The sequence below is a fragment of the Psammomys obesus genome, unplaced genomic scaffold (assembly GCF_907164565.1).
Source record: "Psammomys obesus unplaced genomic scaffold, mPsaObe1.curated_primary_1811, whole genome shotgun sequence".
In the NCBI taxonomy this organism is placed as follows: domain Eukaryota; kingdom Metazoa; phylum Chordata; class Mammalia; order Rodentia; family Muridae; genus Psammomys; species Psammomys obesus.
Genome location: NW_026596088.1, coordinates 7290798 through 7307843, shown reverse-complemented (window position 1 = coordinate 7307843; position 17046 = coordinate 7290798). Strand labels below are relative to the sequence as shown.

Here is a 17046-nt window from a genome sequence, read left to right as displayed (position 1 = left end):
TATTCTTGAGAATTAACTCCACAAAGGAGTTATGACTCCACCAAGTCAGGTTAGTGTTGCTCATATATTCATGGATGGGAAATCCACCAAATCTTGAGAAACTACTAGAAGCCACATTCTCAAAAAACAAACAGATTCTCCACCCAACTCCCCAGCAGCTATCACTGTAAATACCTCCTCAGTAAATGGTAGGTCCTGAGAGCACCTCTCCAGTCTGCCAAAATTTTGGCCAGCTTGCTCTTGGATAGGTAACCTCAGCTGCTGTGAATTTATGAGTGGACTAGCTATGTCATGTCCAGAAGATAGTATTTCACAGCTCTGCTTCCAACCTCTGGTTCTTATAGTCTTTCTGCTTCTTCTTTTTCAATGTTCTCTGAGCCTTATCAGGAAGCCATTACCATTTCTGTGGTTACTTACTCTAACTACATGGTAAAACCCTATTGTTGAAGACACCTCCATCTGGCTCCATGATAGCTCTATTCTGGGAAAACATGATTGAAATTAGGGCCTCTCAAAGTCTCTCAGAGTAATAGTATGACTGTACCCCATGAGAGGAAGAATACTGAAGATACCCCATTTAGGCTGGGTACTCAGTTTTTCTTCTTTGTACTTTGATCCAGTATGCATTTCTCCACTGACTGCTACCACTGTTAAAAGAAGCTCCTCTAAGGCTGCGAGCTGCCCAGGCCTATGAATATAAACCTAAATACAAATATTTAGAAGGAAAACTGCCAGTGGGACCATTTATCAAGGTAACAATGCCAGGTTCTATGCTAGGACTTCCCCAGCTTTCCCAGGTAAATTCTATTCCAAGGCTTCAGATACAATAAAAAAGAGGTTAGTAACCTCTAACATTATGCCATTATTGCACCAGAGGGTACATTGCACCTGGCAGGTTGGTACTGTAGCACACAGGAACTAGCAGTGGGTAATATCATAGACTGTCTTTTCTCCCCAGCAGCCTGCACAGCACCTTCTAGCAATGTGAAAACAAGCCAGTTGAGAGGAAGTTTCCTGGTCAATTTTATATTAATTTTTATGTGTTCTGCATCCAAAATATGATTTCTTTTTTCCAACAAACACTGGGGAATTCTATGGGCTAGTAGACATTTCTATATGTTGTGCCTCCGGCTGCTCTTAAACGAATTGTTCCAAGCGCCTGCAATTTCTCTTTTGTTATGGGCCATTGATCTTGGCACACAGGTGTGTTTGATATCCATTTTAGGGACAAGGCTGTTGGTATTTCAGCAGTGGCTCCTCTTTAAAAAATAAAAAGATAAAAACACACATAGAAAATAATAATAAATTTGGAAATTCAATCCCTGTGATGTCCTGTATTTGGACAGTGGGCAAATACAGTTTGTGATTGTTTTTGATTACACGTATCAATACCTTCCCCAGGAGCGTCTATCATTTCACCCCTAATTCACCCCATTTGCTGTCTCTGGGATTGAAGGAGTATTGAGTACCCCATTGCTGTAAAAGATCCCTTCCTCATAAATTTATGGGTATGTCAGCCACATAGGTTCTCAACTTCCTTGTTGGCTTTTCTGGTCCCACACATTTAATCCATCATACACTTTGTCTTGTTTGAGATAATTTACCAATTCCTATAAACTGAAGTGGCCAGTCTGGATTCCAATACTTTTGGGAAAGGATGCTGACATCAGCTCTTGAATCTACCAAACATTCTATTTCAACATGATTCATTTGCAATATTAATTTGAGTCTCTGATCATTAACCATTGTTTGCCAGAACACATGTTCTTCTGTACTCCCAAATGTCCCTGTTCTTTCTTTTGGAGAAGTCTTGCCCTTCATGTAAGAAAACAGTAACAGCTAAGCAATTCTCTCCCCTGTATTAATTTGCATCTCCTTTTTTACATATGTCATGAATTTAATTTCTTCCATATAATCCCCATCTATAATACCTGGATGCACCATAAATTCTTGGAAAGTGAATTCACTTATTCCCAAAATTATTCCCTACTGTCCTTGAAATAAAGGACCATAACACCAGTGGTTATTTTGTAACATTCAACTTTTGGGACTAGTATATAAGAGATTTATCTGTGGCCAGATCCAAAGCTGTACTGCCTTAGTGTGCATAAGATCAGCCATACTTAGTTTTGGTTTTCCTGCTTGTTATTTTTAGTAACAAGTTCGTTACTGTTAGTATTTTGGCAGCTTGCTTCTAGGTTGCCTAGCAACCTATGATGTCATCATGTGTTGTGGGCTAGGTAGCCACACCTGGCAGGCGTGGTTATGTTGCTCCTTAAAAGGATAAAGCCACTTTGTCCCTCTCTTGGCTCTTGCCCCCTCCTCTCTTGCTCTCTCTCCCCTTTCTCTGTCGGGGTGTCCCCTCTCTTCCCCCTGTCATGTCTCGCTCTTTCCTTCTCTTTCTTCAGCTCTATCTAAGAAACCTCTTTCATATAAAATCTGCTGTGCACATCATCATCATTATTTTTAATTGGTCCTAATATTGGTGCTTTTGGCCAGGAAGGGATCTCGTGGTACCTGATCTGTTCACACCAGGACCCCTTTAATCAACTGGACCATGGATGCCATTGTCATTTTTAATTGTTCCTAACAGTTACCTCCTGACTGACCAGAGGAAAATGGCTCATAATTTTGCTGTTGGGTCTTGAACTGACAGGCCCTTTGTTTATTTCCTGATGACAAGAGGTTACCTTTCATGTCCCTCTTAGACCTGCAGTCCCTAGTCCAATGTTTTCCCTTTCCACAGTGTTAGATCTATTAATAAAAGTTTAGGCTGGCAACCGATCTTCTATAAAAGAGGTTTATTAGGTGGATATGAAGGGAGGGAGGTAAGGGAGAGCTAGGACATGATGGGGAGAAAGAAAGAGACAGAGGGGGAAAAGAGAGGAGGGGAAGAGAGAGAGGGCGCCCTGATAGAGCAAAAGCGAAGAGCAAGAGAGAAGAGCAAGAGGGAGACCACGTGTTGGGTTGTCCCTTTAAGGGGCAAGATAAGCACACCTTCCAGGTGTGGCCACCTGGCCGGCAACACATGATGACATCATAAGTTGCTAGGTAACCCAGAAGCAGGTTTTGTTCCAAAATACTAACACAGCAGCAGCTATAAAACTCTGGAAGTCTTGGCATTCCATTGTAGCCAAAACTGCTTGTTCTCTTTTACAAATACCATATTCGCCAGAATGCACCTGCTATTTTGAGCTCTGAAACTTTTAATCTTATAATTTCTTTATAAATAGCCAAATTCACTACAGTTAAAGCACCAGGTATGTTGATATCTGAGACCTCTAGCTATGATGCCCCTGAGAGTCAGTATCAGTTGTCTCTTATCCATCTATTGGAGCTGTTCATGCTTTTAGTGGTCTGATTACTCTATTACATTCAGTCTTTGCATTCTCAGTTGCCAAGAGCTCTGTCAACACCTGTCTGGTATCACGGTCTGATATGGCTTTATTTACAGCTGAAGCCAATCTCTGTAAGAAGTCTGTGAATGCTTCTGCAGGGCCTTATGAGAGGGTGCATGATCTTTGTCAGCTGGAAACTGATTCATGTTAGGGGCGTGGTTTTAGCCAACTGAACAATATTTGGTTCAGACTCTGAGAAGGTATACATAGGAGTGCAGAGAGAAGAAGAGTAACTTCGAGACACTCCTAGAGAGAAACACTTTGGAGAACACTTCAAGGAGGTTGCTACTCCTGCTGCTGGTAGTTCTTGCTGCTGCTTTTGCTGTTTGCTGGACTGCTGGATATCCTGACAACAAATAGTGAAATCACTCTAAGGCACTGCACCTAAAGAGGTCTACATCCCCTGTTCCTACTAACCTTCTTTCTTTTCTACCTAGGGTTAGGGGTTTGGAAGGAAGGTAGAGGTTTAAGGAACCACAAATAAAGTAGGTTTAAAAAAAATCAAGGCCTACAGGTGGCATCCATAAATGGGAAACTTAGTGTCTAATGCAGTAGAGGAGGCAGCAGGCATGGAAGAAATGGAAATACTATTTCACAATGTCAGCAAAATGGCAGTGGCTGCAGCTGCATTCTTTCCCACTTTGCTTCCTGAGGGGGCTTTCTGGTTTTGCTTCATAGTCTTCCTGCATTCAGTATTTAAAAAGGTTGGAAGATTAGAAAAGCTATCTAGGCAGGCTTATTTGCGAAGGGAGAAGGGACCTCCTTTCCCCTGGTTGAGTTCATCAGTCTTAGGGGCAAAGGAAAATGACTTGTCTGTCCCATGCTGGACTGGTGCCTAGATGTGACCATCTGGGGCAGGGCCATCTGCCCCCCCCCCACACACACACACACTTAGGTGGCTGGCATCTTCAGGTGATGGGGGTTAGCATCAGGCAGGTATTCCCGGAATGTAAGGAATGTGGAAGCTTTCCTATCTGGGAGTGGGGGGAGGCAGTTGGAGAGAGAGGAATGGGATCTTACCAGACCATGTGGTAGAGGGATGTGCCCCGCCACAGAAACTCCAATTGAATGATTAATATTATGTCATTTTTATCTAGAAAAATGGAATCACATCTTACATTCTTCTACTTTCCAGTCGCTTCATTAAATATTAAGAATCTTTATTATATTTAGGAAAATTAATAGGAAACTTAGAAATAATACCATTTGCTTTATTTCAGGTATGTAATATCAATTTTTTAGTCTGATTAAAGAGAAAAGTAGTACAAAGAAATAATCCCATTGTGTATTCCTCACATTTTAGGTAACTTACCGGAAGGAAGGAAGGAAGGAAGGAAGGAAGGAAGGAAGGAAGGAAGGAAGGATAGATAGATATAATCACCTTTCATCTCTAGAGTTGAGCACACAGTTTTTGTACCAGGATGAATCCATTGACAATCAATCAATTAACAGCTCTCCTCTGGAAAAATTTTACCTTAAAGGTAAGTAAAAGCATCCATGGGAGTGTCCATGAGAGCCTGTTTGTTATATTTCAGTCTGCGTACTTTTGAAATTCAAACTGGTGGGTTGATCTTCCATATGTATAAACACCAATGGTTCAATACTGTAGAATGACATGAAAAAGCAGGAAAGAGAGGAGGTAGTTGAGAACGTTCAGAAAAATTCCAGAACCTAGACCCCTAGCACTTAGAGATAGTAATATAGAAAGGCCAGAACATTACTAGATATGGCTTCAGTTAAGGGTTTCTGGTGCAGAGAAAAAGGAAGGTATCATGGGAGTGTCTACAGATACTGCCTCTGGGTTTCTGTGGCGCTTGCTCTTAAGGAAATAAAATAGGAAAGGCATGTGTAGTAATGGAGAGGGAAGCTAACAAAGAGGGGGGACACCTTTCTGGGAATATATGGAGAACTTCCTAGAACTCAGGTCCTCCCTCTCTTTTTCCTTTTATAGTCTGATGTTTCTGATCATGATAAGTGGGGGAGAGAGATTAGACAGAATAGATTAAATTAATCTTGAATTATAGTTTTTGAATACAACATTTCTCAAGAGATTACCATGTCTACATTCAGTACTGAATAACTGACCAAAGTTTAAACTAGCAGAGGAGTGAAACAACACTAAAGCAGAGCTGTCAAAACTTTTCAAGTTACAGCAGATATCTGCAGGGCCAGAAAGTCAATGTTTTACCAGAGTAGCCTTCAACTTACAGCAAAATAGTCTGGGCAACTTGATTATAATCCACATAACAGAGATGTTATCTACAGGAAATCTGGTAGATAACTAATGCTATACTGTCCAACTGGGAGCCTCTAAAATTGGTGCTTTTAAAGTCAGCCAAGAATACATTAGTCAGGGTAGCCTTGTTTAAGTTTTCTCTGTTAAGAATTCTGTACTCTTATTTATTCTTAAATGTTGAGAGATTTCAGATTTACGTGTGGTCCTTCAAGTGGCTGTATAAAATCCCAGCAATTGTAGTTGGTCTGATCACAAAGGCCTTCTAGTCTAAACATCCTGGCCTGTGTCATGATCTGGTGTTTCATGATGAAACTGTTAAAAGACAAACACACATTCCATTTTTGATGTACAACAGGCTAAGGGCCCAGGAGTTTGTTTGGCTTTGTCCTTTTGTGGTTCCCCTATGGCCTCGTTTTCTAAATGAGTTAACAGTCACTTAGACTAATTTAGGAGAACTTGTGACAAAAGCATCATGAATTTATTGATTGCTCTGTCCAGAAAATGATCTATAAGAGCTATAGTTTCAGTTTTCAAATGAGGTTTATTAAGCATGTATCATGCAAAAGTAAAAGAACAAATGGAAAGTAGCAGATAGATAGCAAAACCTCATCCAATTGGGTTCTTACAAATTTAGTAGAAATTAACTGGGGGAAGTTCCATTCAGACATCCCGCTAGAATATGCGACTGAAAATTCCAAACAAAGCAATGCTCCCTTGGGTCAGGACTTTAAGTAAAAGAACAAACATAAAGCAGCAGATAGACAGTGAAACATCAAATATGGTCCTTACAACATCCAGCAGAAATGATTGGGGAAGCACTGTAAGCAGTCATGCTGGAGCCCCTGACAAAGAGTTCAACGCAGTACATTCTCTGCATGGATGAGCTTCTGGCTCATTCCCAGCACAGGTATATTTATAACATAAGCAATAGCAATCTCAGGTGGAAATGGTTTACTTTCTACCTGTTCTCAAGGCCAAGTGTTTTTTAATACTGTTTTGCTCTTCTTCTTTCTCCTTGCCACAGCATTAGGAGGCTGGCCTTCCCAGGACAAGGCGTCTGGGATAAATATACTCAAGTATGAAGAAGGGGCTCTTCATTCCTATAGTCCACCCCAACATGTACAAGCAGCACATGACAGTTTACCAATACAGTTTATAATGATGATGCCCCTGTTTCTATGTTATCTGTAAGATTATTCATGAAACTTGAATGCATAGGATACATAGCAGACTTTTAATGGCTGACAGGTCATAAGTTCAGGGCCTGAACATACATCTGCATTTTATCCCATGGTCATCTAGAAATGAAAACATAAAACTCATTTGCATTGAATGTGTTCCCTTAAGCTAATCAATACCATGTCTCTTTTACTCTTTTAGAGGAGACAGATATTTAGTTCAGTTACAGAAGTCTTGGCAGCATTGTTATTTGTAATAATGATGTTGGTTTTCCGTGCACTTACTGATATAACTATTATTGGACCACATAATTTCACTCCTCAACCCGTTGCTACCATGCCTTCTTTCATCAAAGATGCCAAGGAGTGGGAATTGATTTACATACCCTCTGATATTGATGTGGTAAAAGAAATAATTGAGGATGTGAAGAGGAATCTCAACACTACTATAAAAGGTTAGATATTCAAGTTTTTTTCAAATAAAAGACTGCTACATCTATAAAAGCTATATATAAAGCTATATCTTCAACCCTGGAGCTTTCAATTATATATAAATTAAAAAGTACATCAGCAATATTGTAACTCACAAATAGAGTTTTGGAAGTCAAGGAAAGCTGAAGTTTATTCAAAGAGAAAAAAAATATTACAGTTAAAGAAAAGGAAGGAAGGCATAAATTTTCATCACTTGCCTAGAGGGGGAGAACGAAGAAGAGATGGAAGGGGCAAACATGGCATATGAGTTAAGCCAGCATGGGGTCAGCTATATGGTGGACAACAGCTTCATGGTAGGAAAGGAAGCTTTAGATAGAGGATAAGCAAGTGCAAACAGCAACAACAGCATAGAGAGAGAGAGAGAAAGCACGATAGACAGGTAGAGAGGAAAGGAGAGGGGAGAGTGGGAGGAAGGAGAGGGGAGAGAGAGAAGAAGGACCTATGACAGCTGAACCTCATGGCAACTCATAAGGACTGTGCTGTGGGGTGAGAATTGAGGAAAGGAAAAGTACATTATTTCATTAAAGGGATAATTATTCTACCTATTTTTTTTAGCATGCCTTGAGGTAATTCTGCCTTCCTGCGTGTGACCCTGCCTTCATGAGGGGCGATCTTTTTCCAGCTCATAAACTCACTAAATTGGATTAACTATTATGTTTTAGGGAACTTGAAATGTTAGATCTCTATTTAGGTCAGAGATTTCATTCTCTTGACCCAGAAGAACCAGTTCTTCCTTGTTTCTATGTCTTTCTCCCCTCTGAAGAGGAAACCCTAATATCCCTAATATTTAGGAAATAGCTAAAATTGGGGAATATATATAACATAACCCATCTTCATGGAAATCTAGAAATCTAGTTTCAAAGTTGGTACTGGGGCTGGGTAGATTACTCAGTGGTTAAGAGCACTCGCTATTCTTCCAAAGGACCTGAGTTCAGTTCCCAGCACCTACATGGCAGCTCACAAATTATAATCCCAGCTCCAGGGGGTCCAACACTCTTACATAGACATACATGCAGGCAGAACAACAATATGCATAAAATACAAATAAAATATTTTTTTAAGTTAATGATGCCCAAAGCTGGTACCAATATCTGAACTGGAGTTGCAGTCCCTGCCTTCAGGTAGAATTTTTAGGCAGAGGTGCTTGCTTAGAAGGAAATAAGAAACTAGAACTCCTTTCTGGTATTCCTAGCCATGCTTTGTGTAGTTCCTGCCCTGACTGGCCTGTCCATTTACTATCTCTTGTCCTCATTAACCACCTCTGAAGAGGCAACCATCACTACCTTTAGGGAATCAGGATAACGGCTATTTGGGCTGAATGGGGCGTAGGTGTGGCAATTGGGGTATCTCTCCAGTGAGCGTATCTGAAAGATCCAGAAGTATATCCATGATTTATATGTCTTAATTTCCAGACATAGGGAAGATGTCCTTGACTGGCTACTGTAAAGAGACTTAAGAAGTGAAGGCAAGAGTTATTAGTATTACAAGCCTTAGAATGGGAGAGCTATGAGTGGCCAGAAGAGAGATATTTTATATGTCTAAGTCAGAGTTCATTAACATCTCTTGATGGTCTCACAGAGAACGCATCCTCTGTGCCCCTTCTTTTTTTATGTTGTTTTTTCAAGACAGGGTTTCTCTGTGTGGCCTTGGCTGTCCTGGACTTGCTTTGTAGACCAGGCTGGCCTCAAACTCACAAACATCCACCTGCCTCTGCCTCCCTGAGTTATGAGGTTACAAGTGTACGCCACCACGCCCATCTCTCTGTGCCCCTTCTTATTTTTTTACTTTGACCTCCAAGGTTGGACTTAAGAGTGATGAACCCAATAGCTGTGTTTGAGCACCTTGAACACTGTTGGAATGGCTCAAATCACAGTGTGATTTTTTTTTCTAGGGAGGGAAAAACCTCTAACCATTATTCAGTTATTTTGTTAAGACATCATAATAGTGAGCATGCTTTCTCAGCTGCTAATGGCACCACAGAGTTGAACTCAACCAAGGTCAGGGTGTCCTGACTGGGCACCACTTTTTCTTATGGAGAAGAAAATCATTCATGGTTTAGAGCTGTCTAAATAACATCTCATAGGGATTTAAGTCTAATAGCTAGAGTGATCTCTCAGACTGTTAAAGAAACATGCCAGTCATTTTCATTCTTAGTTACACTTTTCTGATGGTGTTTTAGGCTATGCAGGCTGCCAAACTTGACTGTTTTTATTGTTGGCATCAGGGCCAGGTGAGGATCTGATCCTTTTGAGTTTTCAAATTTCTGTATTTCATTAAGTTAAGGTAATTTCAAGAAGGAGTTCTTGAATTTATTTTCAACCTTTCTTTTTTTCTGGGACTAAAATGGCATGTACAGTGGACGCTTCGCATTGACCCATGTGTCTGTGAGGCTTTTTCAGCTTTCTTCCAATCTTCTTTCTCTCTGCTACTGAGGCTGGGCGATTGGGTGGATCTGCCTGCACCAGTCTCTTCCTCTGTTGCCAGCAGACTGTTATCAAAGGCATTTACTTCCTAAGCTTCAATTTGAAGTACTATCTCCCTGTCTTTATTCTCCTTTGAAACAGCTTTACGTAAGATCAAGAAATATAATGTACCTCTCAAATATACACCATTGGTCTTATTTAATGTATGCATTGATGGACTTAGTCTTCTTGTAGTACAAGCACATGGCAGTCAGTTACTGTCACCTCCAAAAAAGCTGTACATCCTTTCTGAATTCTGCTTCATTAGGAAAACACTAGAATGCTCTGTATCCCTATACACCATCCTTTTTGAACATGCATTGTGATTCTGGTTCACCTAACGTCAAATCTTTTCATAGTAGAATTTTTTTATAAAACACCTAAAAGATTTTTGTACCTTAAGTATCCATTAGTCATTCCTTTCAATATTTAAGGAAAAGGTCATAAAATTTACAATATTTAAATAGTTTTTCTCTGTGTAAAGTATCTCAACTCTCAAACAGGATTATTGGGCGATTTTATTTAAGCGGACAATTTTGTCTTTCTGTAGTTCGAGGGTTTCCTTCAGAATCTGAGTTTGAGAATTACGTTCTGTTTGATTATTCATCTCAGAGAGTGCTGGCTGCCGTTGTTTTTGACTGTGGCTTTAAAAGCAAAACTGATCCTCTGCCACTTCAGGTAAGAAAATTTTATTACCATTTTCAATTAAGTAGTGTTCTCTTAATAATACCTTTAGCTTCTAAGATTTTTAATGGTTAATTATTATTAACCCAGTTTTGTAAATGAAGAAAGTATTATTCCTGAGAGTTAGTAATATGTAATAAAGCAAGACTATTAATTCATTTGTGAGTGACATAATGTCTTTGTACATGTTACTGATTATAAGAGAATGTGATTGTAAGGCTTCACTAGATATAGAATCACCTAAGAAATCGATGCAGATTTCTCAGAAATGGTCAACTAAGGGAAAAAGAACCTCCCTAAATGTGAAGATCGGTTTCTCATGGGATGTGTAAAGAAAATTAAAAGGGGAAAGGAGAAAGTCAGCAGAGTCCTGGCATTTCGTCTCTTCTGTTTTTTGGCTACAGTGTGAAATACTATGCTCTGCCATGTCTTTATTAAGCCTCTGAACCTGAGTCAAAATAAAACTTTACTTCTTGAAATTGTCAGGTATTGAGGTCACAGCAACACAAAAAATACAGGAGAGAACTGTAGATTAAGATGAAACCTTAATTAACCAGCACCTGTCATATTCCATACAGGGTGGTAAAGATGTGTTTGAAGTCAGAGACATTTTTATTAGCAGACAGCTGAACTAAAAACTCCTTTCTTTGAATGAAACACAGAATATAATTCCTTTCATGAATCTCCAGAGAACTTGAAGATTTAGCTGTATCAGTTTGGCCTTAGGGGATCAGGACCAAGAGGTGAATGGTGTCTACACAAAGAAGAGGAGAGAGAGCAGTGCCTTGAATTTGGAGTCCAGCAAGTTTTATGGGCATCCCATCCTGGTGGTTCTAGAATTATGTGATCAGTCTGTATCTTCTAGAGATAGAGCCACATCCACTGTTTCTAAGACAGGTGCTTATTTCAGAAGGCAGAAATAAGAACTATATGACCTTAATATCTATCTCATATTTTCATGGCCCCATTCATCTATGCCACCTTTCTCTCTGTAGCATAAAGCTATATATCTGTTCATGTGGATTTAGGCACATGGGCATTAACATACAGTGGCTCAAAGTGCCATTCAATGCCATGCCAAGCTTCATTCTCACAACCTACAAACTGCTCTCAGATCTTTGAATGAAATTTCCAATCCCATTATTTTTCTCTAGTGCTTAGTCCATTTGGATAATTTTTAAAAATTTTTTTTCAGTTCCACGTGGGAGGTTTATTAGGGGAAGGGGGAAAGGGGTCGCAGAGAGACGAGACAGAAGAGAGAGAGAGAGTAAGAGTAAGAGAGAGAGAGAGGAGGAGAGAAAGAGTAAGAGTAAGAGAGTAAGGAAGAGAGGGAGGGGGGAATTTTTTAAATTTTATTCCTTTGTTTGTTTATTATTGTGTATGGTGTGTGTGTGTGTGTGTGTGCAGGTACTCAGCATGGCTACAGCATACATGTGGAGGTCCGGGGACAACGTTGGGGAATCGGTTCTCTCTGTGGATCCTGGGAATCAAACTTGGTTCTTCAGGCTTGCACAGCAAGTAGTTCTACACCCTGTGCCATCTTGATAGCCTTGTTTTGATGCTGTTCTAAATGGATATCATAGTATCTGGCGATGATGTCATTTATAATATACACTAACTGAAATACCAGTTCTCTTTATTTTTCCAAGAACATCTTTTATCTATGTAAATATCATAGTGAACCTGCCCAGCCTCAGAAGAAATCATGTCATCCTAAGTAAAAGACTGTGTGGGGGCATTTGATATGGTTCCCTTGGTGAAAGAGCTTGCCTGAAAGCCTGACAAGCTGAGGTTGATCCTTGGAACCCATGGCAGAAGGAGAAAACTGACTCCTAAGAGTTATCCTCTTAGTTACACATGCAGGCCATGCCATGTCTATACCTGTGTTCCTCCACTCACTCTCTCTCTTTCTCTCTCTTACCTTGTACATATACACACAGTAATAATCATAATATGTTTTGAAAAACAAAACAAAATTGAAAATTATAGTGTCTTACATAGATTCATGTACAATATAAAGCATAAGATTTATGGCCATCCAGATTTGTCTTCCTTCCCATGTCTACAATTTTTTACTATTTACCCTAGAAGTTTTATACAGATGCAATATATTTCTGCTTCTGGGACTTTGGCCACATTAACTTCTTTAACAGGGGTGGGGGCTGCTCCTGCCAATTTCCATTCAGCTTACAGGTGTATCTTAACCCTTTCTCTTCTTTCATAATAACCTGAGCATATTTCCAGTAGTCAAACAGCTTTCAGGGAACACAGACAATTCTGTATGTTTTCAACAGGGATTTTAATATAAGGAAAGGCTTTATTTACAATATTTAATTCTAAAGTTGAGTCACTGTTAGCCAACAATGTAGAGTGTCTCGCGTGCTTTCCCAGGTGGGTAAACCATGCTTCTCTTGAACCCTTAGTTGTTAGGCTACCTATGTTCTAAGTGCTCACACACTTGTCTATGGAAAAACAAGTACTATGAGATGCCCTAAGGAAATGCCTTGTTTCATACATACAGAACTCAGCTGTCCCTCAGTGTCTAAAAGCAACCTTAGTTCTTCATATTAACCATTATTCATTTTTTCCTCTCATAGAAACTCCGTATTTCCTGGTGCACAATTGTGAGTGGCTTGGTATGACCGTGTGGTGATTGTGCAATCCTGATGAGAGTGTTACTAGTTTCCCTGTTGTAGTTATTTTTCTAACCTAGACAAACAAAAGCTTTTCATTGAACAGAACTTTAGGCTGTGGGCATGGGAAGTATAAATTGTGCTCATAGATCTTAACTAGAAGAGAGTGATTTCACTTTGGGCCAGTTAAACTTCCATGCCTGAATTCTTATGCCCTCATATTCTAACTCTGTGGGCACAAGTCTGGGTGAGTTATTTTTAAATACATGGACTGAGTCCTATTCACTAGGGTCTATGATCAATATGGGATTTCTCCTAAACTGAGGGATGGTCTGAGAATTTTGTTTTGCTTTGTTTTTTCAAGACAATGATTCTGTGTGTAACCTTGGCTGTCCCTAACCTTTCTAGACCAGGCTGGCCTTGAACTCAGAAATTCACCTGCCTCTGGCATTAAAGGTGTGCACCACCACATCCATTGGCTGACACTTGACAGGTCTCTTCAGTTTCTCCACTCAGGCTTGCTGACTGAGTGTTGGAAAAGGACCCGTAGGAGAACCCAGTGTCCACTACCTTCTATAATGGAAAAAAAAGCTCTTTGCCTAAGGAAAGTTGTCTATCCTCTATACATCTGTGCCTTGTTCATAAAATGTAGTAATTAGAGACAGTGATGTGCATTGATATCAGGGAAACTACTAGACAACAATAAAAAGAAAAGCATTGTATAGCAGCAAAAACGCATAAACTATTTAGATCCATCTCCAGGAAATTATTCTGAGAAAAAAAAAAATCCATGGCGGGGCAAGATGGCGGCACCGGGAGGACTCTCATTCTGAGCAGCAGCACAGCAGGATTGGCACAGTGACCAGCAATCAGAACTCGCAGCCATGAAACACAAGTGATTGTGTTTCACAGGTGAGAGGATACCCCACGGTGGGGGATTCAATCAGCTTTAACTCACCCGGCTAAACCGTGGAAGAGATCCTGGTTCCGCCAGGCACTTGGTTGCCAGCCCCAGCCCAGAGCTACAAGCCAGTGTGATCTGGTCACTGTCTCAGACTGAACTGTGGGCTCAGAACATCACAGACTGGATTTTCCACTCGAGAGATAACCCCACGGAGCAGGAAATGATTGGGACCGACCTTAGGTCACCCAGACATCCCCTAGAAAAGACTCGGGTTCCGTGGGTGCCCCAGGAGCCAGCCAGGAGCCAGAGCCGAGGACCCAGGCGCCTGCACAGAGCCCTGCCTGCGCACCTGATTTGCCGCCTCAGAACTGTGGGCCTCAGGGCACCAGGGTACCAGAAACTGAGTTTCACTGTCAGGTGCAAACCCACAGGGAAACGGCTGGTCTGATCTCAGAGCACTCAGGCGACACCCCCACCCCGAAAAGGTCTCGGGAAAATTATCCAGTTTAGGCAGACACCCAGGCTCCCAAAGGCCAGAAAGGTGGAGCAACGGGCGGGCATCTGTGCCTGTGGGTTCTACTCGCCACCCCAGACAGAACGGTGGTCCCCAAAGCAAAGACTGGGTGTCTCTGGCAGGAGGAAACCCCCAGTGGGGGGGATCATCAGGTCTAATGCTCAGGACACCCAGCACCACAAGACTTTGTGGATTCACGCAGACTCTAGGCTCTAGCTTTCTAATACAGGCAGGAGTGCTGTGCTCAGCTGCCATTATTGAGTACCCCTAGGGCACTGGGGCACACAGCTGCATCCTCAGACCTACAAAAGCCAGAGAGCCATTACAGCAGCCCTCAGATACTGTGCCAAGGATCAACCAGTTATTCCTAGCTAGACTGACAAAACTGTGGGAATCCCTGGTACTTCAAGAGGGCTACACCCACAGCGTCTGGACCAGAGCAGTGCCTGCAGCTGCCATCCCAGACAGGGACATACAGCTTCCGGTCCAGACTGAGGCACCCAGCCTCCAGACCAGAGCGGCGCCCCCAGGTGCCAACTCAACCTAGGTGCACATTCTCCAGGCCCAGAGCAGAGCACTCAGCCTCTGGCCCAGACTTGCTGGGCGCTCCTCTCACTTTCCCGGACAGAACTGTGTGCCCCAGGATAACAGACTGAGTTTCCCTGTTGGGAGAAAACCCCACAGCTAGGGAATCAGCAGGTTCTTCAAGAGGACTGTACCTGGAAAACTGTAACAACAGCAGCAGCTCACTAAATTTATAATGAGAAACCCAGCAGTGGGGCAGCTGTCTTGAGAACTTCTATGGGCAAGAGGAAATCCCCCCCTGCCTAACAAAGACCACAGCTACTACTCAGGGCTATACACCTGAGGTGAGCAGTGGCAATTCCTGAGAAACACTGGCCATACAGTGACCATAACCAAAAAGCAGAGGAGGACTCCTTCAGGAAAAATCATCTTCCAGCCAAGGGGATTCTCCCTACCTCAGGACTCCAGGAAGCACAGAAACTAACAGCCAACACCTAAAACAGCCCAATGGGTAGAGGTCAGCGTAAAAGCTCAACCAACAAAAGACAGAGCAATATGGCATCTCCAGAACCCAGCCATCCAGGGGCGAGCAGCCCTGGAAAATGCAGCACAATAGAAAATCAAGAAGATGACCTTACAGCTATGCTGATGAAGAGGATAATAGAGGAAAACAAATAAAATACCTAAAGAATTAGAGGAAAATAAAACCAAACAGATCATGGCTATCCGTAAAGAAATGGAGGAAGTTAAAGTCAAGCAGATTATGTCCAGCCGTGAAGAAATACGGGAAGATGCAGCCAAATAGTTTTTGGCCTTCAGAGAAGAAATAATTAAATCACTGAAAGAAATAAAAGAAACCGAGTTGAAGGAACTAAAAGAAAGAGAGGAAAATACAATCAGACAGGTGAAGGAAGTAAACAAAACAACTCAAGACCTGAAGATAGAACTGGAAAAATTAAAGAAAACACAAATGGAGGAAATAATGGAAAGGAAGAATTTAGGGAAGAAAACAGGAACTACAGAGGTAAGCATAACCAACAGACTACAAGAGATGGAAGAAAGAATCTCAGGTGTAGAAGATACAATGGAAGAAATCAATGTATCTGTCAAAGAAAATGTTAAATCCAAAAAATTCCTGACACAGACCGTCCAAGAAATCCAAGACAACATGAAAAGACAAAACCTAAGAATAATAGGTATAGAGGAAAAAGAAGATTCCCTTCTCCAAGGCCCAGAAAATATTTTCAACAAAATCATTGAAGAAAATTTCCCCAAGTTAAAGGAGAGGCCAATAAGAATAAATGAGGCCTACAGAACACCCAACAAACTTGACCAGAAAAGAAAATCCTCCCGCCACATAATAATCAAAACAGTAAGTATACAAAACAAAGAAAAACTACTAAAAGCTGCAAGGGAAAAAGGCCAAGTAACATAAAATGGCAAACCCATTAGAATTACACCTGACTTTTCAACAGAGACTATGAAAGCCAGAAGGGCCTGGACAGATATCATGCAGAACCTAAGAGAACACAGATGTCAGCCCAGGCTACTATACCCAGCAAAACTCTCAGTCCTCATAAACGGAGAAAACAAGATATTCAATGACAAAAACAAATTTCAACAAGACCTACACACAAATCCAGCATTACAGAAGACACTGAAAGGGAAAATAGAACCCAAGAAAATTAGCTTTTGTCAAGAAAACACAGGAAATAATTAACCTTACTACAGTAAAACAAAAAGCAACCAAGCACACAACCTTATGACCACAGCCAACATCAAAATCAAAGGATCTAACAGCCACTGGTCATTAATCTCTCTCAACATCATTGGACTCAACTCTCCAGTAAAAAGACACAGATTAACAGAATGGATACGTAAACAAAACCCAGCAATCTGTTGCATACAAGAAACACACCTAAGGCACAAAGATAGACATTACCTGAGGGTAAAAGGTTGGAAGACGACTTTCCAAGCAAATGGACCCAAGAAACAAGCAGGAGTAGCCATTCTAATATCT

General features: G+C 41.1%; 1 protein-coding gene across 1 annotated transcript in view; it reads left to right on the top strand.

The window, feature by feature from the left end:
* Positions 1-4819: 4819 nt before the first annotated feature.
* Positions 4820-17046, top strand: part of LOC129691536 (phospholipid-transporting ATPase ABCA3-like) — a 126411-nt gene continuing 114184 nt past the window's right edge. Inside the window, exons 1-3 of the mRNA XM_055627698.1 lie at positions 4820-4879; positions 7015-7267; positions 10317-10444. Coding sequence (XP_055483673.1) covers positions 4820-4879; positions 7015-7267; positions 10317-10444 — 441 coding nt within the window. The remainder of the gene's footprint in view (positions 4880-7014; positions 7268-10316; positions 10445-17046) is intronic.